The 25,301-nt window shown below is 46.8% G+C and overlaps 1 protein-coding gene across 2 annotated transcripts in view; it reads right to left on the bottom strand.

The window, feature by feature from the left end:
• GTF2I (general transcription factor IIi) overlaps nt 1–25,301 on the bottom strand; it is a 1,115,084-nt gene that overhangs the window by 548,011 nt on the left and 541,772 nt on the right. For both annotated transcript variants that reach the window (XM_069226909.1, XM_069226910.1), the window contains one exon: nt 17,190–17,261. In XM_069226909.1, coding sequence (XP_069083010.1) covers nt 17,190–17,261 — 72 coding nt within the window. The remainder of the gene's footprint in view (nt 1–17,189; nt 17,262–25,301) is intronic.

The following is a 25,301-nucleotide window of genomic DNA, read 5'->3' as shown; positions in this document are numbered from 1 at the left end:
CGGTTGGCAGTGGCGTCCCCTGGGCCTTTTTGCCTTTTTTAATTTCTGATCTCGACGTCTTACTCACTGTTTTTGGATGGTCGAGTTCATCGGAGTCTGAATCCTGGATGGAAAAGGATTCCTCCTGTTCCTCTTCTGTCTCGAACTGTCGATGCTCTTTTGGCGTGGACGCCATCTGCAGTCTTCTCGCTCGACGGTCGCGCAGAGTTTTTCGGGACCGGAACGCCCGACAGGCCTCACAGGATTCTTCGCTGTGCTCGGGTGACAGGCACAGGTTACAGACCGAGTGTTGGTTCGTATAAGGATATTTGTTGTGGCATTCAGGGCAGAATCGAAACGGGGTCCGTTCCATCAGCGTTGTTCTCCACGCGGTCGGGCCGACTAGGCCCCGACGGTGTGCCGAAATCTACCCCGAAGGGCACCGAAGCGCTTCGATGTTCAATGCGTTGTCGTATGTGTTTATCTCGAACCGGATCGCAACGATACCGTCGAAAATCTTCCGTTTTCAGCTATCTTTCCGTTCCGAAACTCGGAGCGACAGGAACACGTCCGAACCCGATGGCGGAAAGAAAACAATCGAAGATGGAGTCGACGCCAATGCGCAATGAGCACAGAAGGAGGAGCCACTCGGTCCAGTGACTCGAAAACACTTCTTCGAAGAAAAACAACTTGTAACACTCCGACCCAACACCAGATGGCGAGCTAATGCATACCATGTGTATCTACAGCGACAGATGCCATAGAACCAGACATTATCGTTCTCGGAGAATCCCAGTCTATTTGGACTCAATCATAGTGGTCCTCAGAGTTAGAGAACCAATCTACTTCAGCTGGCAATCTAGGATTAACAGTAAAATTAACTGCTCAACTAAGATTACAAAGGTTACATTATCTTGCTTCTTACATATTCATATCCCCCCTCAAAAAATGATTGCCCCTACCACCACAAAGTGATTTGTGCAATTTTAGGTGCATACTTTGATTACTGTAACATACTATAACATGCACTTCTGAAATACCCACTGAAGAAGAAAAAAAAATATCTGCTTATCGAAAATATGTCAGAGTAATGCTTAACATACCCAGATGTGCACTGTTTATTATCTCAGTGACTTATACTGGCAGTTGACAAAAATAATAAAATCCAAAGCAATCTGTATAGGGTTATGACCTTTCCCCATACAGTTCCTTCAGATCCTCCTCATGACGTTTATGCGACATGCATTATGCCACCGAGCTCATGCCCGCCCATTTGTGCTCGATCGCCTGATGTTGTCACTTATTACTGTGCCCTAGTGCTTGTTGAGCCTGTCCAGGAGCAGTCCTTTGGATCGGGTCTGACGGCTCGGATAGCCGATTGTGGAGCAGCTGCAGAGTGCAGAATAACAATGTACGAGTGGTGTGAGTTGCAGCCCATGGCTGCTATATATCTGAGAGGAATGTGAGGGCTTCCTGGCTCCCCGTGAAGTTGACTGTAAATTTGCGAGCATAGTCACCTCTGACAAGCCTAGCCCTCGGGCTCTTGGCCATTATCGCCCATATCTGGTTGGCTCAGTTAAGATGCCTTTCAGGGTGGTGGCGGTGGTATCTCAGGACTGTCACAGCGGGTGGGTAGGAGGAGGGAAGTAAAAGTGTACTAAAGAAGTACATATCTGCTTCCAAATTTGTTTACTTGTTACAAATAGCCAGAGACCCTATGTGGGGTTTGTGTAGGGATGTCTCCTTAAAAGAAAAGAGGTGCTAAGCTCCTGGCTCTAGTTAAGATCATGAAAGGTTGGGTGATGGCTGTAGGAAGCTGTCTCTTTATATAGTGGACCAAAAAAAAGGAACACTGTGCAAAGAATCCGGCAAAGCCCAAAGGTATAACAGGGGCACAAATTACATCCCAAATGCTCTCTTTTGTGGTAGTGTGGGCGAGCAGTTATCAGAGGGTAGTGCCAATCATGTAAGGCATATAGCCAGTAAGTGAGACACTCAAAGAAATCCGACACCAATTCATAAAAATAAGTTATTTTATATAAATTTAGATATCAAGTTCACTGGAATCAGGTGAGGACTTTGAGTTATGGGTTTTTAGAGTTTGCAAAAGTGCATTTTTTCCAGAAGCAGCAATGCTATCTTGTGGAGGAAGAACAAGCACTGCACACAGCTATACTACAGCGGCTTACAGGACCAATCTCCTGGACTTAAGGCAAGTATGGGGCAAGGTCCAAGGCCACACCAAAAGGTCACCTTGGGCAGCACTGGGGCACCTGGGTGCAGTTCAACATTGGGTGCCCGTGTAAATCTATGGGGATTGGTTCAGTCACAAAGTTGCTGCAGAGGTGGACAGAGTCCAATTCGGGTGAACCACCAAGGGGGATCAAGACTTGTGATGCTCTGGGATGAAGGGACACCAGTGGTCCTGTTCTCCTTGGTCCGAGGCATCTGGGTGCTGAGGTAATTTAGACCGGCAAGATTTCTGTCATCGGGGGCAGTCACAGGAGAGGGGGCCCACAGAATCAGGCTGCAGATGTGGACTGGTGGTCCAGTCTGGCTGACCTACGAGTGGGCTCAGGTCTCATGGACACCTGTGGTCCTCTTCTCCTTCGCCCAGGGCGTCCTGGTGCAGTGGACCATCATGTCTCCGTCACTGGAGGCAGTTGCGGTATGGTAGCCTTCTGCAGACGCTGTTGGGAAGTCCACAGTGGGCAAGCCCAAGGTGGGCTTATACTCTGGAGGGCCTGGGAACCAGCCGGGGCACCATGGGCCCACTTCAGCACGAGCTAGGACAATTGGGTGCAGTGGTGCTGGCTGGCATCGGCTTTTTGGAGGTTCTGGTCCTCACTGTTCTTTCCTGGTTTGCCTGCAGAAGCAGGGACGGAGCACCTCTGCCCCAAGGGAGTTCTTGGTGAGTTGCAAAGCAATGGCAGCTCTCCCGGTTTCCTGGAGGCTGCAGCAGCAGGACAGGCCAATTGCTCCTCGAGGGTTGGGTGCAGCGGGAAGGCTAGGAGGGTTGGAGCCAAGTCAGATGTGCTCCTCAGTTCTCAGGTTCAGGAGGCCTTTGTCCTGCAAAGATCTGTTTTCCTGATATCTTGGTGTCCCCTAAATACTCAGTTTAGGGGGCATTAAGGGGAGTAGCAAATGGGCTCCTTACCCCTGGGGTCACTACATCCCCTAAATGACCACTTCCTTTAGGGAGTGGGCATCACCCTGTCACAGGATTCCTAATTCTACCAGACACAAGATGGCAGAATTCCTAAGACTGTGTTCAGTTCAGGCTGGTCACGCGATCAGTGTGTCGAGCCTGCATTGCAACACGCCTCTGCACAGCTAACTTCCTGCCTGTCCAGGTGTTGAATGAGCCATGTGGCAGGAGGGGGCTGTATTTCCAGCTGAGGAGAGCCAGACCTGCATACTAAGGGCAGTGGGCTCCTTTGAAGCTTCCTGCCTTGGAATGCAGATTTGCACGTCATCCTGTTGGGAGGGTTATGAAACACCCCTGCTGGAGTCGGTTTTTCTCTGACCTACAGAAAGCAAAGGCTCTCACCCTTGGGGGTCTGAACCTCATCTGTTGGTGGTAGGTTGGCTAGAACTAGTCAGTTAGCTCACCCGCAGTTGGTAGATTTTCAGGGGGCACCTCTAAGAGTTTATTAATATGAAATGTTTGATACCCAAACATCCCTAGTTTCAGTGAAGCCATCATGTAGCTAGGGAACTCATATTGTCTAGTGTCCAGCACATGTACTTAAAACGGCTTCATTTACTATGTCTAAGAGTCAGCAGAGGCATAATAGGGGCATATCTGCTCTTGCAGATATGTCCACACATGTAATATAATGCACCCTTCCTTAGGGGTGTAAGGCCTGCTGTAAGGGTGACTTACACAAATTACATGCAGTGTTTAGGGGACAGGGAACACAGGCTGTGTGCCACGCAGTGTTACCGGTTTTTGGAGCACCTTTGTCATGCAGCCTGCAGTGGCAGTCTGTATGAGGTTGGTTCTGGGTACCATAGAGTGGCACAAACTGTGCTGCAGCTCTTAGGGACACTCTTCAGTACCTAGGAACCAGGGGTACCATTTACTAGAGACTTAAAATGGTGCTAAGGGGCCTGGCCACTTGGAGACCAAGTGACCAGGTGTCTTGTTTAGGGGAAGGACCCAGAAGAAAATGAGTTACTTACCTGTAACTGTAGTTCTCCAGTATTCAAATCTTTCATAGATTCACATGCTTGAATCATTCCCCGTCGTCGAGATGGGATTCCCCGGTACATTATAATAGCAATGTAATAGCAACTATAATGGAAAAAGGCCTTAAGACATCCACCTTAGTAGCCTATCCCTGTCTCTGAGAAAAAAGGACCAAACTCAAGTTTCAGCCAAACAGGCTTCCCCTCCCTCTAGAACCCTCCTCTGAACCTCCAGTCCCTCAGATTTTCCAAAGCACGAGTATCAAAATATCTGAAGAGAACATATAACAGTGAGCTTCTCAGGGGAGGAGGGAGGGTCGCATGTGAATCTATGAAAGATTCCAATACTGGAGAACTACAGTTACAGGTAAGTAACTCATGTTCATACTCCAGTATTGGAACTTTCATAGATTCACATGCTTGAATCAGAATAGCAAGCAGTAATGAAGCACATTGTATGATAAGCATTACCACAATCACTGAAATAAACATCTCCATGAATGTAGCATGATAAATGATGATTAGTGCATTATCAAGGGAAGAATACAACATTATACAATGTGCGCAAAACAACTGGGCTGGCGGAAAAAAGAAATGAAGAAAATACAACAGTTCACCGTTACTGGAATAAATGTTGCAATACTGCTTGTCCTACCGCTACATCACCCTGAGGTGTTTCTTCCAAACAATAATGCTTTGCAAACCTATGCGTTGATTTCCAGGTGGCCACCCTGCAAATGCCTTGAATGGGTATGCCTGCAAAGAGCGCCGTGGATGCGGCCATTGTCCTTGTTGAATGTGCAGGAGTTGGTCTGTGCAGAGGTTTCCCTGCCGCTCTATGACAATCAATAGCAGAGGCTATCCATCTTGCATTCCCCTATTTGGACAACGACTGCCCCTTTTTCTAGGAGCACTGAATGCCATGAGAAGTTGATTTGATTTTCTAAAATGTCTAGTTCTATCCAGATCAAATTTAAGACACTTTAATGTCCAATTAATGAAGCGCCTGTTCAGACGGTGTTGAAGGATTTGGGAAATACAATTTTAGTACCACCGGTTGATTAATGTGGAAATCCAAAGGAACTTTAAGTTTAAAGTTTGGATTTGTTCGTAAGACTACCCTGTCTGTCTTGAACGGTAAGAAAGGGTCTTGGATAGTAAATGCTTGGATCTCGCTCACCCTTCTGGCTGAGGTAAGAGCGAGAAGGAGAGCAATTTTTCAGGCTAAAATTGTTTAAGTCTGCTTTGTGAATCGGTTCGAATGGAGGTTTCATTAATTGGGACAAAACTAGGTTAAGCTGCTACGATGGTGGAGGTGGCCTGACTGGTAGGAAAGATCGAAAAAGTCCTTTAACCCCTTCGCTGCCAGGCCTTTTCCCCCTCCTGTGCTGAGCCTTTTTTTTTTGGCAATTTGGGGCAGTTTGCACTTAGGCCCTTAGGAACTTTTTGTTCACATAAGCTACCCACGCCAAATTTGCGTCCTTTTTTCCCCAACATCCTAGGGATTCTAGCTCAGCCGGCCCCAGGGGGGGAAGAAATAGCCTAAAATAATAAATTTGCCCCCCCAACTCTCCCCGGGGAGAGACCCTTGCCTACGGGGTCGCCCCTGCGTGACATTGGCAAAAAAAAAAAAAAAAAGATGCCGGTGCCTAGTTGTTTCTGCCCCCCTTGGGGGCAGATTGACCTAAAATAAGCCGATTTGCCCCCAAGGGGGGCAGAAACGGTCTAAATACAATTTGCCCCCCCCAGGGGAGCGACCCTTGCCTAATGGGTCACTCCCCATCTCTAAAAAAACAAACAAAAAAATGTAGCCCTGGCGCCTAGAGGTTTGTCCCCCCTGGGGGCAGATCGGCCTAATAACAAAAGGCCGATCTGCCCCGGGTGGGGCGGTCAGAAATGGCCTAAAATAAATTTGCCCCCCAACCCTCCCCGGGGAGCGACCCTTGCCTACGGGGTCACTCCCCTTGCGTGACATTGGCGCAACAAAATAAAAATCCCCGGTGCCTAGCTGTTTCTGCCCCCCTTGGGGGCAGATTGACCTAAAATCCGCCGATCTGCCCCCAAGGGGGGGCAGAAATGGTCTAAATACAATTTGCCCCCCAGGAGAGCGACCCTTGCCTAATGGGTCGCTCCCCATCTCTAAAAAAAAAAAAAAAAAAAAAAATTGCCCTGGCGCCTAGAGGTTTCTGCAATACCTCCCCCCCCCTAAGATATAGTTTTATGACCCTTGCGGACCAAAAAGGAGGAGCGCTGTCCCTACACCTATAGAGGGAAATTGCTGCTAAGTGGACTCTAATCAAAGAGTTCGCCAAACCTGATCTGGCCAGATGGCGCAGATAAGGTAGTATCTGCTCCGGCGATGAAGAGAAAGGATGTACCTGAGCCTGTTTACACCATGTGCAAAACTTTCTCCACTTCAGGCGATAACATTTGTTGGTACTGTCGGCTGCAGCTCTGGCAAGGATGACTCTACAGTCTTTGGCACGTTGAAAGTGAACTCCAGTGAATGCAGGAGGTTTTCCCTAGTGTGGAGGGGGGAAAAAGCCTGCTTGGGGCAAGCCTGCCTTCCACAGCCAATCACTGAGGTTAGGGAAGACTGGAGCCCCAAACATCCGCAGATGAGTTGCAACCACCACTATCACTTTGGTGAACACCCATAGGGCATTGGTAAGGGTGAAGGGGTGCACGGCGAACTGATAATGCTCCTGGCCCACCGTGAACTGCAAGTAAGGTCTGTGGGTAAGCAGGAAAGGGATGTGAAAATAAGCACCCTGCAAGTTCAACATTACCATCTAGTCTTCAGGGTTGAGGGCAGGTAAGACCTGAGCAAAAGGGAGCATCTTGAACTTTTGTAGTTGAGAGTTTGCAGATCTACAACAGGATGGAGCCTTTCATTATTTGGCACCAGATAGTAGCGAGAATACTAACCACAATCTACTTCTAATGCTGGTACCCTCTTGGTGGCTCCTTTGGCCAGAAGGACCAGTACTTGCAGCTGCAATAGCATGAGGTGATCCTCTAACAGAGGATCTTAGGATGGAGGGAGCATGGGTAGGGTTTGCTGAAAAGGAAGGGAGTAAACTAGTTGAATAATCTGAAGCAACAATTTTTCCGATGTTATGTCCCTCCAATGACGCAGATGAGGCTGGATTCTGCTGCCAACCAGGTGCTTATGCTGGACTGAAAGCAAACTAAAGACACTTTGACTGTGCAGCTGCTGGGAGGGAAGGAGGTGAGCAGATTGGGCAGGCCTCTGGTTTTGGGCCCCACGAGGCTTGTGGAAGCCACATCCATGGCCACGAAAGGACTGAGGCTGATGGCCGTGATGGCTAGGTGGGAAAGGACATGACTGATAGCTCCTACCATAGGGTATGAAGGTGGAATGAGGCTGTCAGGAGGCTACAGAGAGCCCCAACGACCTAGCCCTACTGTATTTAAATTGTTTCAAGACCAAATTTGCCCTATAGGCGAAGAGATAGGTTTCATTGAAAGGCATGTCCATAAGTGAGGCTTGGACAGTTCCCAAAAAACCTGTATTCCTCAACTAGGCATGACATCTGAGGGCCACCAAAGAAGCAATGGCTCTGTAACATGAGTCAGTCATATCCAATCTGCATCGTATTGTGAACTTGCTGCGTCTTTCCCATCAGTAACAGCTTGGGAAAGAATGTCCCGGGCCTCATGTGGATCCATAGGAAGCACTTTTGTAATCTTATCCCACCCAGTATGGGAATAATGGACCAAATGAGAAGGAAGCAGTGATAGGCTAGCAAAAGAAATGCAACAAAATCTCTTTCTGAAGGTGTCCAGCCTCTTGCATTCCCTCTCAAGTGGAATGGTGGGGAACACACCAGGATTATTGCAGGAAGTTGAGGCCTGGACCACAAGGCTATCAGGGGTACTGCAATGGGAGAGAATGGCAGGGTCCCCAGAAGCAGAGCGCTGGTGGCATACAATGGTACTGTGCACAAGAGTGCCTGTACAGGGCTTGACACAGGTCCAGAGTAAGACATCAGTGAGTGCTTCACTGAAGGGAGTAAGGCTTCTGATGGGGATACACCTCCATCCAAAAATGTTTTTTACTTGAAAAGTGGGTAGATGTAGGTTTAGGACCTCAGCCACTCTCCAGACCACCAACCGCAAAGGAAGCCCCTACCTAAGAAGCCACTGTGGGAGAAGAGGCCAGTGTCTGGTTAGGTAGCCAGATTACTGGCATCAGCCAGGTCCTGTTACCAGTTGTCATCAGCCATGGAATCTTCTAGGGGGGTCAAAAAAGGAATAAGGATCCTCAGATCCCCTCCATTTGTGTTCCTCTGCAAGCCCTTCAGTATGATATGGCTCTATCACCAATTCAGGATGTATGGGCCTGATCAGAGACGGAGCTGATGTCTTGCGATGCCAAACCAGCTCTTTATCTGAGTCGGGAGTCATAATGGATTTTGCGACCCCAGATACTACACCACTAGAACGGTCAACGGAGAGGGTCAAGGCCGGGACTGATTCAGACCCATCAACGGATCTTAAGGGGTAAACTGGTACCAAGGGTGAACCTGTCAATGTAACTCCAGTCGAAGACCCTCCTGAAAGCTTGGGACCCAAAGGTGCGCCAGAGGGACTTGACTGCTGAAAAGAGGCTCATGTCCTCATAAAATTCAGGTAGTGGGCACTCTATTTGCTCATGGCAGAGGTGTTATCTGAAATAGCCTTCCTCTAACAGAAGGAAGAAAGACTTTCAATGACAATCAGATCAGCCAAAGTGCAAGAGTTTGGACACTGCACGTTCTCACCGGTAGCAAAAAGATGTAGCCAGGTTTTTTCCTCTTGTCAGAAGAAGCTCTGTTCCACTTAGGGGAATAGCCACCATTCGTGATCTTCTAGACATTCAATAATTCCACCAGGTGGTTCTCAATCAGGGGGAAGCTCTGACGCTCCAATCACATCCACAGCTGCAGAGCCTCCTACCACAGACTTCGGGAATCCACTTTGACCTGTCTGTTGCATTACCACAGGGCTGTGGTGTTGTCCACGTGAACCTGATGAAAGATAGGAAGGTCTCCAACGCAACACAAATTGGTGCAACTCCAACAGATTGATATAGAGGAGGTTTTCCATCAGAGACCTCTGATCTCAACCTCCTTCATATGACCTCCCCATTCCAGCAGTGACACATCAATCACCATCTTCACCTCGGGGTGTGGAAGGGTGAGGTGTTTCCAGGCGGTCAGGTTGCAGTTATGCATCCATTGCTGATATTGTGCAGTCACCTCCAAAATATGAATGACATCCACAGATTTCCGTGGTCGTGGACCCACAGAATTCATATCCCAATGCAGAGCCTGCATATTGCCGCCTGGCGAAGTGAACAAGGAGAATGCATGAGCCCAAGAAGCTTCAGAGCTGCTCTATTACCACAATCCAGGACAGATATGAAACATTAGTATCACAGCCCTAATGTCCTGGACTCGTGAACGTCCTGGACTCATAATGGAGGAAAATCCCTGAACTGCACTGTGTCCAGAAGAGCTCCTATAAAAGGAAGACACTTTCCTAAACTTCCGTGGACAAACGAGAGCACTGCAAACTGTAAATGTTCTTTGTCAACCTTAAAACCACTTTATTATTTGTGGAACTGCTGAAAAGAAACTAAAGAAGCATTCTGCAGATCCAAGGCAACCATCCAGTCACCCATATCCAGGGCAGACAGAACCTGGGCCAATGTGAGGATTCTGAATTTGCTCTTCCAGTGGAAGGTTTTCAGAGAGCGAAGGTCTGAAATTTGACAAAGACCACAGTACTTCTTATTTCTGAGGCCAGCTTGCTATTGATGGCCTCTTTGGCCATCACACCTCTTGCAGTAATATGGACAGGTGCTCCTCTGGAAGTCCTACCAATGTTGACCAAAGCTGTGGTTGGACCCATTGTCAGAAGTGATAGACTCCCACCCGGAAAGAAAATCCTGCCTCCCACAGGGCAATTGTGTGCTGCTTAACTGGCTGTATTTTGAGTTGGGGGTGGGGGCTGGATGACGCTGACAGAGCCAGAAAGTAAGTCAGATCCCAAGTTGGTGCTGGACCAGAGGAGACTGCAAGAGCCTTGGATAGCATCAAGGATTGATTCAAGCCGAGGTAACCAAACTGTAGGCCCCCCAGATTCTTGAAGCCCAAAGGCACGCCAGAGGGAGATGGTAGTGTGCCAAAACTCTGCCGAATGGCCTTAACGGCTTCAACCTGTTATAGCAATCCCAATGGAGAAGGAAAATCTGGGTGCATCCGAATCAACAGTGAGATCCTTTCGTCCACCGGAGAACAGGAAAGTGAGATCAAGCATCATATTAAAGCCCCCATAAAGTCACCATAGCTAAATGTGTGAGGATGGGGCAGACTCCCGATTCGCCTTCTTGTGTTTCTACTGCAAAGAAGATCTGCACCAGGAAAAGGTTCACACCATAAACTTGTAACTGAAGCATGGGAAAGGTGAGTAACCTCTTCTGATGTTCAGTGGCCTACAACTTTGCATCATAGTCCTGGATTACCTTCAGCTGCATGAAGGAACACTTGCCACACTACTTTGAGTTATGTCCTGTGCCAAGCAAGTTGACTGTATAGACTGAAATCTGAAGTTTTAGGAATTCCATATGAAAAATGTATCACCCAACGTAAAAGGTAATGTAGCTTTAAATCTGAATACAAAAATTCAACAACGGGGAAAGAATCAACTGACATCAGCGGGGGGGGTTATGTCTTAACGACTTATAAGAGGCTGTGCACTGACACATTCAAGGTGGAACTAGTTCAATGCGGAACCCCATGGCACCACCTAGTGGAGAGTAGGAGCACTGTTATCAAAACTTCCACATCCTGTCTGGTGCCTCGGGAATATTCTGAAGGTGCGGCATCTATGGTTAGGGGGATAATTAAGAAGTTTTTGTCTATGTATAGTAGATTTACTGAAGTGCCAGGTATCAAAACTGTATGGGTAAATAACACCAGATGTTCAGAGTGGAAAAGGGGAAAGGTGTGGGAAACATCTGTCTGCAATATTACAAGCAAGGCTGAATTCCAACATAGGTGCTAAGAGAAACCTAGTGAAAAAAACAGTGTCACCGCATCTGAGTAAAAAGGAACAGAAGTCAGAGGGGAAGATGGTGTCTTTGTGAAGATGCCAAGTCACTTCTAGTAGTGTTATTTTACAATTCGGCATCAGGTGCTGCAATACTGCTGCACAGTACAAGGTAAGTAACTTGCTGAGAAATATCTTTCATTATGAAGTCTGGAAATACACTGAATAAAAGATGAACAGGTAAAAAAAAACCCTTAAAAATCAATGCAATTGTTCCCTTGACAAATAAGAGAAAACTATAAGGCCTAATCAGAGTGCTCTGTACTTTCGAAAGCTTCTGTGTAGCCACTGCGAGAAAACACCAACACACACACACACAAACTCTATATGTGTGTTTGGAAGACCAGAGCAAGGACATTGTTACAAAGGCAAATGGCTATTATGCGGCTGCACTCAAAATGTTCTCTTGCTAGCAGCTCATTCAAGTAAGAAAGTTGAGGGTGACCAAAAAAGCGGCTTACCCAGTCTTTTGAAATTCTGGTTCGGAAGAGATCAAGCTAAGGATGCACATATTCAAAGCCCACTTGAGAGGCTAGCAAAAATAACATGACACTCAGCAGGCCAAGGCAGCTCAGTTCTTGCCATTTTGTACCCATATGTAAGAAAGCAATTGATTCCTTCATGTATACATAAACAAGATTAGGGGGAAAGCGGAGAGCAAATAAATTATGAGATTATGCACTTGCATGTCATCGTTTTAGACTGGTTGTCAATTAAGATAGAAATGAAGATGAAGAAAAGTTACATGATTCAGGATATGACCATTTACACTGTTACTTTTTATTATAAAGTCAGATGGAAGTCGGTCTTCATCTGTCACTGCAACAAGGACCGGGAGAAATGATCCTCAACTTAAAGCATGATGGGAATGACAGCTGCCCCAACTACATGATCAATAACGGTCAGAACTATCTGCCCTCTCAACTATTCCATTAACAACAATCCTTTTGCAGGAAAGGGCCTCTTTTGACATGGTCACCCAGCTCAAGCAGGGAAGGCAGAACAAAGGATTACCTGCAAGGGAGAGGCGTGACCACCTCTCCCTTTGAAATAGGTGTCTCTAGGCCTGGGTGGGGTGGCCTCTGAGCGCCACTACACTGCTTTGAAGGACACATTTGGTGCCCTTCCTTGCATAATCTGGTTTGCATCAGTTCAGGAACCCCCTCGGTTCCCACTATGGTGCGAAACCACAAAAAGGACAGGGGAGTGACCACCCACTGTCCAGCTCCTCCCCTAGGGAGGTGTACAGAGCTCTAACAGGTGGCCACTTGACTCTGCCATCTTAAAAATTAGATGTGGAGAGGCCCCTGGGAGCATCTGACTGGTTAGGCCAGGTAGATGACGTCCCTGACCCTCTACCCCCACTGATAGGTGTGTCACTTCAGTGAGTGACCAACACCCTTTTAGGGTTACCTAAGGGCTCCTCCAAGGGTGGGTCTTCAGGTTCATTGAGCAAGACTCTACAAGGAACTCTCTGCAAGACATTTTCTGCTCCTGGCCTCCGGAACCGCTACTGGTCTGCTTTTGGAAATGAAACAAGACTGTATCCAGTTGAGAGGACTCCCAATGAAACATTGATTCTCCTGCACGATTTCTGCAACATCCGTGGCTGTGCATCCTCATGGGTCACAAGGACTCTGACTGCATCCAAGAAGGAATATCTCCCTTGGAGTGAACTGGTCACCCCACTGCATCTGCAGGCACCCCAAGACAACAAAGACTGCTGGATCCTGCTGTTCCACGGACAACGTAAAGGCTGTCCTCACAGGTGGTGTTTCTGTAGTCCTCTCGGGTCCAACTTGTCTTCTGACCAACTTGGGAGACAGTGGGCCCTTGCTGCAGCCACTGGAACGGAACCCCTGTGCACCGCCACTGTTGCTCTTGCCAAGGCTTGTTGAGACTTCCTCCTAGAGATCTACGAGCTGCTTGAAGCCCCAGCCTCCAGCACTCTGCAACTCCAGATTCATCTTCCACTCTGCAGCTCCTCTTACATGGGACTCCTGTTTGGTTGTGCTGCTTAGGACTCACTGAAGCTCCTTATGCCTGCTGCCAGTGGGTCTCTCGTGGGGGGCTCCGCTGACTCTGGCTGGCTTTCTTCCTGCTGAAGGTCTGCCCTAACTCCCTTCCAAGGGTCAAGTCACTAAGACCTTGCCAGTCCTCCAAAACCCGCAATCTTCCTTGCGTCACCTAGCTGCATTTTCCAAGGCTTGTTGGTGGTTCTGCTGGCCTATGAAACACCTGCAATCCGGCAACCAACATGGGACAACTTGTGGGTGACTCCAAGGATCTCGGGAATCCCCCTGGACTTCGCAGCTGGACTTCTTCCTTCCCCGCACTGCAGAAACTTCACCTCCAAAAGGGTGGGCATTGCCTTCCTGCACCGCCTGGACATCTCCGAGTGGTCTGGACACTGTCCCCTTCTTTTTCAGGTTCTTCATGTCCGGAATCCACCTTTTGGTTCCACCCGCCTGGTCCACAGGTTGCAACAGCAGCTGGACAACCGAGGCTTGCACTGACTTCAAAAAGTGTTTCCAATGCCATTTCATCCCTATGAACCTGGGCTCCCTGGTGTAGGTACTCGGGTCTTCTTGGTATCCATGGATGGGGGCACTCTCCAACCTTCTTTCTGCCAGCTGGTTTCCTCAGGGTCCACTGGGAAGGGTCCTGAATCCATAAAAATTCAACTGCGATGGTCCTGTGTTAGCCTATGGGACACACACCTGGATAACAGCTCTGCACCCGGGTGCTTGTGGCTTTCCAGTATTTACCTCTGGTGATCTCCTACTCCCCCAGCCACTAAGATCCTAACACACTTACCTTGGTTGGGCACCTCCATTCTTATACCACTTTCTTGGTACACGGTTTGGCAATCTCCGATAGGGCCCCATGTATTTTAATGATTATTCCTAAGTGTGTATTTTGTGTGTTGTATCTCCAGGTGGAGATATATCAATGTTAGAATAGTTATAGTGTTGTAATAAAGAAATCTTTATTTTTGCAACAGCTGGTGTGGTGTGTGAACAGTTACTGACTGACTATTGAGGTATTGCAAGTGCTTTACACTTGTAGATAAGCTTCAGCTGCTCATCACAGCTACCCCTAGAGTGCTTTTGCTATCTGCACACCTAAATACTATCACAAAGGGATGCCTGGACTCAGTATGGGGTGCCACACCATAGGTGTACACAATAACTGAGCAAACATCCTGTATTAATAAACCCTCACTAAATCCAGTGATGGATACATGCACTCGAAGGGCTCCTACCAACTCCTAGGATGGACACTGACTGGTCAAAACCAGTGCAGCCACCTTAGACAGAGTTCTGGCCCCCGGAGAGCCAACGTTCCTGAGGGCTCAGAACAAAGGCCACTCTGGGCAGAGGTGTGACCGCCTCTCTCTGGAAGGATGGACATTCCAGGGAAGGGAGCTTCAAAGGCCTTGCCACCTTTGTACTGCAACCCTGGTCTCTCTAGATGGTGATGATTAACCCCCCTGTCCTGGCCCCACTTTTTGCGGCAGCACAGGTGGGAAAATGAGTTAAATTAGGAGGAGTGCCCATTTCATGCCAGTCCAACCCCTAAGGTTGACGAGCTGAAGTTGACACTACTTTTTAAATTCCTCCATCTTGTTTAGAAGAAATTAAGCCACAAGGGTTAGGGTTATGCCTGCTTCCCAGCAGAAGTGGACATAAAAAGGGTGTAGTCACCCTCAAAGTGAGTAGCCCACTTGCTATTACCTGGCAGTCCCTGCAACACCCTACATTCAGTATTTAGGTGGCAACCCTGAACCCTAGAACTCAGAATCTTGATGACTTAAGAAGAGTCCGACACTATAGTCACACCAGCTAAGACAACTGCAGACACCAACTGACTTGGCCCCAGCCCTACTGGCATGTCTGCAGTCCTTGATGATCTTGCACCAAAAGACAACCTGTCCTGCAGCCCAGCGACCTCCAAAGCTTTGGGAGGACTGCCTGCCTTTGACAAAGATCAAGATATCCCGAGAACAGTGGGTCTGTTCAAGAAGAAATCAACTTTAAAAGCAAAAACCTCTGCCCTGAGAAACCGCAAAATCGCCCCCCAGACCCACCTCTGCACCCGACGAGTCAAAGTGGCCCACCGATCCTGTGAAGGTTCCCTAGGGATTCTGAGTCCAAGTCCACCATCAGCAGACCTCTGCCGGACTCTGCCTCAAAGTCTGCAGCCTCAAATCGAAGACTCCCCCTAATTGCAACCTGTCTGGTAAGCTTTTCCTGGTGCCAAAGGACACCCCTGCACGCAGAGCCTCTGGGCCTTGGGGAACTGGACAGTCAGTGTCCCTATGTGCCCTGGCATCAGAACTTACCTGCATAGCTGTGGGTTTTCTTCATTAAGCCTCCTGGCATGAGCCTACAGCCTTTTTTCAAAACAGATTTTCCTCCATTTGTTAACACTGGGTGCCCAAACTGTGTTGGCACTCTGCACCTGGCCACCCCTGTGCCGATGAGGGTGAAAGTTTGGTGCTGCCATGTGGTTCCCCTTGTACTTACCTCAAACCCAGGAGATCAACACCTGACACCGCTTGGCAGCGTATCTTTGGTTACCCCCCAGTCTCCATTGGTTAACACTGGGCGCCTGATGCTGTGTTGGCACTCTGCACCTGGCCTCTCCAGTGCCACTGAGGGTGGAAGTTTGGTGCTGCCTTGTGCTCCCCCTTGTACTTACCTCAACCCCATGAGATTGTCCCCTGACACCGCTTCACTCACCCTTGAGCAGCGCATCTTCATTCACCCACCAGTCTCCATTGGTTAATATTGGGCACCCAACTCCGAATTTGACCTCTACATGTGGACGCTGCTGTTGATGTGCTCTTGGTACTGATTTGAACATTGTCTGCTGTTGACCTAAAACCCCGAAGCCTGGATTTGTAAATCGTGTACTTATCTCCAGAACTGCATTCTTGTTTCCTCCCATTGGTTAACATTGCTGAATTGAAAAATTGCACTATGTTGATTTTGGAAACTGCAATATATTTATGCTTGAAAATCTACTTACCTGATTTCGAAGTTCTTCGGTTTCAAACATATATATAAAGAAATATTATTATTCTAAATTGGTTTCGGATTTATTCTTTGAGCAGGTCTCATTTATTGCCTCTGTGAGTACAACAAATGCTTAGCACTACCCTTTGATAAGCCTAACTGCTCGCCCGCACTACCACAAAATAGAGCACTAGTCCTACATACTTTTGCCTCTGCAATACCAACTGGGGACCTACTGGACTCTCTGCACAGTGTACTTCATCTTAGTGCGCTACTTAGAGAGCCAGCTCCCTACACTTTGCTACAAGTACTTGCAAGGGCCATAAGGAGAAACCAGGCAGCACAGGTTTAAGCTTGAGAAAGACATCAGTTGATTAAACTGCTTATTGAATTTAGTGCCAAAGGTTCTGGGAAACAGAATTGTTCCAAAATGCCAGTTGAAATAAAAAATACCCCAAAAGTAAAAGTAAAAAACATTTTGTAAAGTCCAGTGGATGTTAACGGGGAACAAGTAGTTCAGGTCTTTATGGGGAGTGGATGAAACTTAAGTTTTGAAAGGTACTTATGTTTTTGCTGCAAAACCAATTGGCTCCTCGAGGGCAGTGTGCAGATGTATATCCACGCAACTGCCAGGTAAGCAAATTTCAGTGAGATTAATGGTGCTTAGGGAACAGTAGAAAAAAAATGTATAATCACATAAAACAAGCCCCGACAGTCTAGTGCATTAACAGAAACCACAGAGCCTAATACAAATATCTAAAAAATATTTTCTAGAAGATGATCCGTTTGTAAAACAACTAAAATGAGGTAAATGTTTTGAGATATGCCAAGAAAGCAAACAGCCATTTAGTAAAATAAAATCTAAACAAGTGTACTTACCGAACTTTTTGCAGAAAAGCTCATCTACCATTTTTCTTAATTTGGTAATTCTGGCGTACCATTCTTCTTTGACTACAGCCAAACAGAACCAGAAAACAATATAAATGTTACATCACCAAAAATAAAGTTTTCCTATTGGCAAACACTAAGACTATCCAAGATATCCAAGTATGAAAGGTACTAATTATTTACAATAAATTGGAAATTGTTTGCCACTAAACAATAATCATAAACTTTTCCCCCCCATTTGAGTGGTGGCATGTACAGTAACATTAGCATATTTCTTAAGCAGTACCAGAAGCAGCAAACTATGCTGGTTGTACTATATCAGTTGTATGGGGAAGAAAATACAAGTTAATTGCATTTGTTCTCTAGCAAGGGATCCTCCCCAGAATTATGACCTTGCGGTCTTCCCGAGGTACCAGGCAGAACTTTGGAATCACCAACATTTATATTGTTGAACCTTCTGAGTTATGTGTAGTTGAATATGTTTTGATGTATGACAAACCACAAAATAATAAATAATCTAAACAGGTTTAACATACAAATATTAACATGTCAATACCCAATTCAAAACAAAAAATATTTCCCTATGTTCTAGCAAAGACTAAAGATTTCACAACACCTGTTTAACATATTCTTTATTCAAAGGGTCTTAAAATGCAACAATTGATTATCCCTTCCCATGGCGACCAATAATTTGTCTAACTGCCAACTATTCAAGTCTCACTTTCATTACCCATGTTTTAGACTGCCAAGAGCACAGATGTCTCAAATAAACTAATAAATGGCATGGATTTCTTATTGGTTATTTTTGCACTTCTTTATAAGCAGATGCGCTCATCTGATTTGAAAAAAGAAGTCAATCAAAGCACAAGCACGCTAATTGATGAAAAAGGCTGACCCAAAGCATCTCTAAGTATCTATGTATGCATGTTTGTATGTACGTATAGTAGCTCTCACTGCTTGAGATGACTGCTAGATTTTAATATGTACCACTGAGGTACAAAAAAATGATTTCAGACGAGAGTTCTTATCAGGAGGTGGCACTGGTGCCAGCAATGCCTCAGAAGGCACAGGGTATGGAACCTTTGATGGCATTTGATTATTTGAAAGCTACACAGAGGACAGTCTGTGTAGGTGCATAGTCGACTGGCATCTGGAACAAATCAACTGGAATCTGCAAACCCACGGGAAGTGACCCGCCCTTGGAGAACAGTCCAGTTGGTATTGGTGCCATACTAAGTGTGTGCAGCATGGCCAGACAAAAGACCTCGACTAGTGCAAGGCTGGCAGATAAGTCGGAAACTCTGGCTTCATTTTTTTTCCAATATAGGAGCAGGCTCTTAACGATGGAGAGACTGACACTGGAAGTCAGTCTACTTACTCAAGGAAGACAGACATCTCCTTTCAAGGATTCTTTTACTAATTTTTAAGGGAAGACCTCTTGGGAGCTTGTTCCCTTTCAGAAAATTAACATAATAGCAGGAACCACTTTGGGGTCTCCCTAGAGACATTGGCCAAAAATAGCCTGGCCTCCCATTCTCTGATGGCTTTGGATGCAACCATCAGCAGATGTCGCAGGCTAATGAGTCACAGTACGATCCAACTGCAAATGCTATGCAGATCCAACAAAGATCTTTTTATAGCATCTGTCTGCATTTACGCTGTTAAATCTTAGGAGGGGGCATTTCACCTAGTTGCAGTGTGTGCACACAAATCTCTGTACCCACACCAATCAAGTGTAGAAAAGTAGGAAATTAAGCCAATAAGTTAGTCCCAGTCTTGTCACAACCTGTGTGGGCAAAGCTGAAGCTGCATTTTACTACCTGAAATGCTTTTGGGGGGAAAACTTTCATGATTCAGTCTGGAATGTATAAGAGAGGGGTCTCCAACCTTTTCTGTAGTGAGAGCTATTTCTGATCAGTGAAAATCATTGTGAGCTAATGAAGGCCAACCCACTTGGGGAATGTTATCAGACACTCCCACATCCAGTTTCAATGGCCTTACGCCTAAGATGCATAGAGTCAAAGAATATAGTTTTAACAAAATACTAGGGGCACTATTACAGGGCTGCCATGTGTGTCAGTGACAGCGTGGTTTATGGGAATGTATGAACATGCATGCATATGAATGGTATATATGTGCAAGGGCGAACGAGAGCCTGTGTTGTATGTACTTGTAGCACAGGAAAAACATTTTACCATATGTAGCATTTTTACATGTATAACAAACATACGCTCTTTTTTAATGGAAGAAAGTTAAAGTGCTGAAAAAAATGTTCTGCAAACAAATTTCATAATATGGAAAATGTTTCTGCACTTTAATTTTCTCCCACTTGAAAAACGGCTCCCTTTTTCAGTTATAAATATGACACAGAATCTACCAGCCATTGGGAGCAATACGGATACTGCCTGTAAATGAGACACTTTGAAATGGGAGAGAGAAAATTAAACAAACTTAATTGTTTATCTGGATTTCATAAAATTCATCATCATTTAAATGTTCTCCCATTTCATTACACCCAGTGGCCTGTAGAAAATGTCACATGTTTAGAACAGAAACATTCAGGCATTTCTCTAAGTAGGAGACATTTAAAATAAAGAAACATGCTTCATAAAATATTAAAACGTAATTAAAAGTGGGGAAAAGCACTGACAATGTTTCAAAGAAATATTTGTATTCACTTTAAATTTCAAACATTTGAAGAAAATGACAGTATTGTTCTGTTTTGAACGTGGCACAATGTCTACTGGCCACAGGGAGCAAGAGGCATGCTATTTGCAAATCCACCACATTGAAATGGGATGAAATTAAAATTAATATTTAACTTAATGGTTAAATTAAATCTTGATTTTAACTGCTCCCATTTAAAAGCGTTTAGAAACATCATTTTGTTCTCATGACCCAATATTGAGTTGACAAGGACTTTTCTTTATGAGTTAAATACCTCAGTGCTTCAGTTCTTAACCTCTGTGCCCTGTGTCATAAATATGACTCCAGCATTGCTCATTATCAGATTCCACTATCTGCAGCTTGAAATTTAAAATAAACAGAGCCTTCCCTTAACTTTAAAAGGAATTTGTAACCGTGTGCTAATTTAAAAATGAACTCAAGGCTATGAGCTACTCTGAAGCTGGTTGTGAGCTACTGGTAACTCACGACTGACCGGTTGGAGACACCTGGTATAGAATATTCATAATGAGAGGAATCTGCAGGAAGATGTATCACAACAAGTAACATATAAATGTTAGGCCTATACGAAGATCCCTTTAGTGAGGTTTTTTTGTCCAGTACAAATGAAACTCCAATTAATGCCAGAAACAAAAAGCTTGGTAAGGATTTTTCTGTAAACTGTTACTGCTCCAAAATGTACTTTAATAAAAGACAACTTCAAACCAGGTTTGCCAAATAAAGCAGATATGGAAAATGCTTATTTGTATTCTGTTTAAGTTTTTTTCTGCATGCACCACATGAAGACGCAATTCTATTCAAAAACATGCAAACATGTGCGGGCATCTTAGCCTTTTGTGAAAGAATCACATTTATGAATATTTGTGCTCAGGAGCCCAGCTCCCAAGCTCAAAGGTGAATTGTTTTGGATGTAGGATAAGATCATGATGTCTAGAGAGGGGATCCACTGTGTACGGAGGTTTTTGTGATTTCTCAGACCTGCACCATCCCACCACCACAATCTTGCACAATGGACTAGTTATTTACCTTTGGTAACAGCTTATCTGCAACTAGATATTGTCTCTACCAGATAATGCCTTACCAAAGATAGGCAACTTGTCCATCTTATAGATATCTAGTTGCAGATTCCTTATCTTAGAATAGAGACCCAAGCAATATCATCCCTGGCGGAGGCGATGCAAATAAGATCCTACAAGAAGTCCTGTAGGACCAATCTGGCAAAATGCCCATCCCTACAGACCGGACAGTCAAGGCAGTAGTGTTTAGTAAACGTGTGGAAAGAAGCCCACATTGACACCTGACAGATATCCAGGACTGGATCTCCATGAGCTAATTCAGTGGTCGCAGCTTTGCTTGGGTATAATAAGCACCCAAAGCCTCCAGGGGTTGATTCTTGGCCAGTGAGTAGCAGATTTTGATGCAGAGGACAACCCATCTGGAGATGGTCTGCTTCTGCACTCATCCACACTGAACTCTATTGAACAAGGTAGAACACCTATGCTCTTGTTGGGACTGGGCAGTGCAGTCTCTTCTTTCTTAAAAGGTAGGGGGGGGTGCGTAAAGAGTAGGCAAGGTGATGGACTGGCCTACACGAAAGGGTGTGACTACCTTTGGTAAATAGGAAGCCACAGTGCGAAGTACCACTTTGTCATGATAGATGGAAAGGTAAGGCGGCTTGGATGACCATGATAACCCACAAAGTCTCAAAAAGAGGGGAAGAAAGGGGGTCAACAGACTTGTCTGCACCATGCCACAATTTCTTCCAATGACAGGCATATACAGTTTTGTCAGAGTGACGCCTGGCTGCCAAGATCACATTACAGCCTTCGGGAGCAAGGTCGAAGAATGTCAACTGTCGCCACTCAATCTTCATGCAAGAAGGCGGAGAGTGGACAGGTTCAGGTGCAGAACCCTTCCCTGCTACTGCGACAGACGGTCCTCCCAAAGGGGCAGCCTGATCAGAGGATTGATTGCTATGCTCAATTGCTCGGGATACAAAACTCTCCTTGCCCAGTCCAGAACCACAAGGATTACTTGTGCCTGGTCATTCTTCATCTTCCTGAGAACTCTGGGCAGAAGTGGTATGGGCGAAAAGGTGTAAAGGGGGCCAGAGTTCCACTCGAGATGAAAAGCGTTGCTGAGCAATTGCCGCCTTGGAAACTCCAACTCACAATACTGCTGACATAGTACATTCTCTGCAGAGGCGAACAGATCTAACCAAGGCCCTCTCCATTGCTGAAAGAGACCTTGCACCACCTCCGGATGGAGACGCCATTTGTGATGGACTAAGAATTGTCGGCCGAGGTTGTCTAAACTGGCATTCCGAGAACCTGCCAGATTTTGAACCACCAGGAAAATGCCATGTTCCAGGCACATCGAGAGGTGCAAAAGGATTCTGACAAAGTATCCGCGACCCCACCCTGTTTGTTGTAGTACCCCATGGTGTTGTCCGTGAACTACCGTTCCCTTGAAAGAGGGAAGAAATGCTTTCAGTGCAAGTCTGATTACACAGATTTCCAACAGTTTGATGTGGAGTCCGGACTCAGTCGGAGACAGATGCCTCTGATCTCTGCCCCTCCCAAATGGCCACCCGAGCCCAGGAGTGATGCAGCTGTCAGTGTCAAATCTGGTTGGGGAAGGTAGAGGGATCTGCAGTTGACCTGATCGCAGTTCGTTAGCCACTACTGCAGATCTTGCATAGTTCCCTCCAAGATCTGGACCATGTCGGAGAGATTCCCCTGATGCTGTGCCCACTGGAATTTCAGGTCCCACTGCAGTGCCCACATATGCCATCTGGCATGTGTCAGCAGTAGGATGCAGGAGGCCAATGAGCCCCAGCGGTCTCAGTCACTCTCACTGAAATTCAGGACAGAGGCTGAAACACTGGTATCATAGAGTGATATCCTGGACACGCCGCTTGGGAGGATAAGCCTTAAACTGCACTGTGTCCAGAACCGGTCAGATGATAGGGAGTCAGGTGTGAATTCACCACGTTTATAGTGACCCCAGCGAACGCAGGAGATCCACTGCAGTCTGGAGGTGGAAGAACAACAGCCTGGGGTGAACCTGCCTTTAACAGCAAGTCATAGAAATGGGAAGATTGAAACCTCTGATCGGCATAGATGAGCTGTGACCACCATCACCTTGGTGAACACAAGAGGGGCGGTGGTAAGGCCAAAGAGGAGCATGGTAAACTGAAAGGGTTTGTGGCCTACCTTCAACGGCAAGTAACGTCTGTGGGCAGGCAGGATGGAAATAAGCATCCTGCAAGTCCAACACTACCATCCAGTCTCCTGGGTCCAGAAATGAAAAAACTTGAACCAGAGTTAGCATTTTAAACTTCTTCTTGAGGAAGAGATTGAGGGATCAAAGGTCTAGGATAGGGTGAATGCCCTTGTCCTTTTTGGGTACCAGAAAGTAGTGGGAATAGCAACCACACAGGAACTCTCTCTATGGCCCCCTTGGCCAAGAGAGCCATAACATCCTCTCGGAGAAGTGCCAAGTGATCCTCTCATCGGATTGTAGGATGGTGCCATGCACAGAGGGTGTAGGGAAATGCCTTCCTTGGCATTGTTACCCCCTAACGTTTTGCCTTTTGTTGATGCTAGTTAGGATTGAAAGTGTGCTGGGATCCTGCTAACCAGGCCCCAGCAACAGTGTTCTCTCCCTAAACTGTACATTTGTTCCCACAATTGGCATAGCCCTGGCGCACAGATAAGTCCGTTGTAAGTGGTACCAAGGGCCCTTTGGCCAGGGAAGGTCTCTAAGGGCTGCAGCATGTATTACATCACCCTGGAGACCCCTCATTCAGCACATGCACACTGCCTCACTGCTTGTGTGTGCTGGTGGGGAGAAAATGACTAAGTCGACACGGCACTCCCCTCAGAGTGCCATGCCCTCAAGCCACTTCCTGTGGCATAGGTAAATCACCCCTCTAGCAGGCCTTACAGCCCTAAGGCAGGGTGCACTATACCACAGGTGAGGGCATAGTTCCCCGAGTCCTAAGCCCCTACAGTGTCTAAACAAAACCTTAGACATTGTATGTGCAGGTTAGCCATAAAGAGAATATGGTCTGGGAGTTTGTCAATTACGAACTCCACTGTTCCATAATGGCTACACTGAAATCTGGGAAGTTTGGTATCAAACTTCTCAGCACAATAAATTCAAACTGATGCCAGTGTGGGATTTATTGAAAAATGCACCCAGAGGGCATCTTAGAGATGCACCTTGCATACCAGTCCAATTCCTAGTGGTATGCTGACCAGTTCCTGCCAGCCTGCCACAACCAGAGAAGTTTCTGGCCACATGGGGTGAGTGCCTTTGTCACTCTGTGGCCAGGAACAAAGTCTGCACTTGGTGGAGGATCTTCTCACCTCCCCCCCTGCAGGAACTGTAACACCTGGCGGTGAGCCTCAAAGGCTCATGCCTGTTGTTACAGCAGCCCAGGGCATCCCAGCTAGTGGAGATGCCCACCCCTTCAGACACAGCCCCCACTTTTGGCAGCAAGTGCAGAGGAGATAATGAGAAAAACAAGGAGGAGTCACCCACCGGTCAGGACAGCCCCTAAGGTGTCCAGAGCTGAGGTGACCCCTGCATTAAGAAATCCTCTATCTTGGTTTTGGAGGATTCCCCCAATAGGAATAAGGATGTGCCCCCCCCCCACTCCCCTCAGACAGGAAGCACAAAGAGGATGTAGCCACCCTCCAGGACAGTAGCCATTGGCTACTGCCCCACAGACCTAAATACCCCTAAATTTAGTATTTAGGGGTGACCCTGAACCCAGGAAATCAGATTCCTGCAACCTACAACAACAAGAAGGACTGCTGACCTGAAAGCCCAGCAGAGACGACGGAGACAACAACTGACTTGGCCCCAGTCCTACCAGCCTGTCTACAGACTCAAAGAACCTGCACAGCGACGTATCCAGCAGGACCAGCGACCTCTAAGAACTCAGAGGACTGACCTGCACCTGAAGGACCAAGAACATCCCCGAAGACAGCAGCTCTTTCCAGAAACAACAGCAAAGAAAGCAACTTTAAGGAGACTCCAACTTCCCGCCAGAAGCGTGAGTCTTCCCACTCTGCACCAGACACCCCCGGCTCGAGTTCAGGACAACCACCACCACAGAGAGGACCCCAGGTGACTCCAATGAAATGGACACCCTGAGTCGACCTCCCTGCACCCCCACAACAATGCCTCCAGAGGGGATCCAGAGGCTCCCCCTGACCGCAACTGCCTGGTAACAAAGAAACCCAACGCCTGGACCAAGCACTGCACCCGCAGCCCCAAGGACCGAGAGGAACCACCTACCAGTGCAGGAGTGACCAGCAGGCGGCCCTCATCCTAGCCCAGTCAGTGGCTGGCCTGAGAAGCCCCCTTGTGCCCTGCATGCATCGCCAGAGTGACCCACGGGTACCT

This window comes from Pleurodeles waltl, chromosome 3_2, assembly GCF_031143425.1.
Source record: "Pleurodeles waltl isolate 20211129_DDA chromosome 3_2, aPleWal1.hap1.20221129, whole genome shotgun sequence".
NCBI lineage: Eukaryota > Metazoa > Chordata > Amphibia > Caudata > Salamandridae > Pleurodeles > Pleurodeles waltl.
The sequence above is the reverse complement of the archived record's forward strand: the minus strand, read 5'-3'. Positions and strand labels throughout refer to the sequence as shown.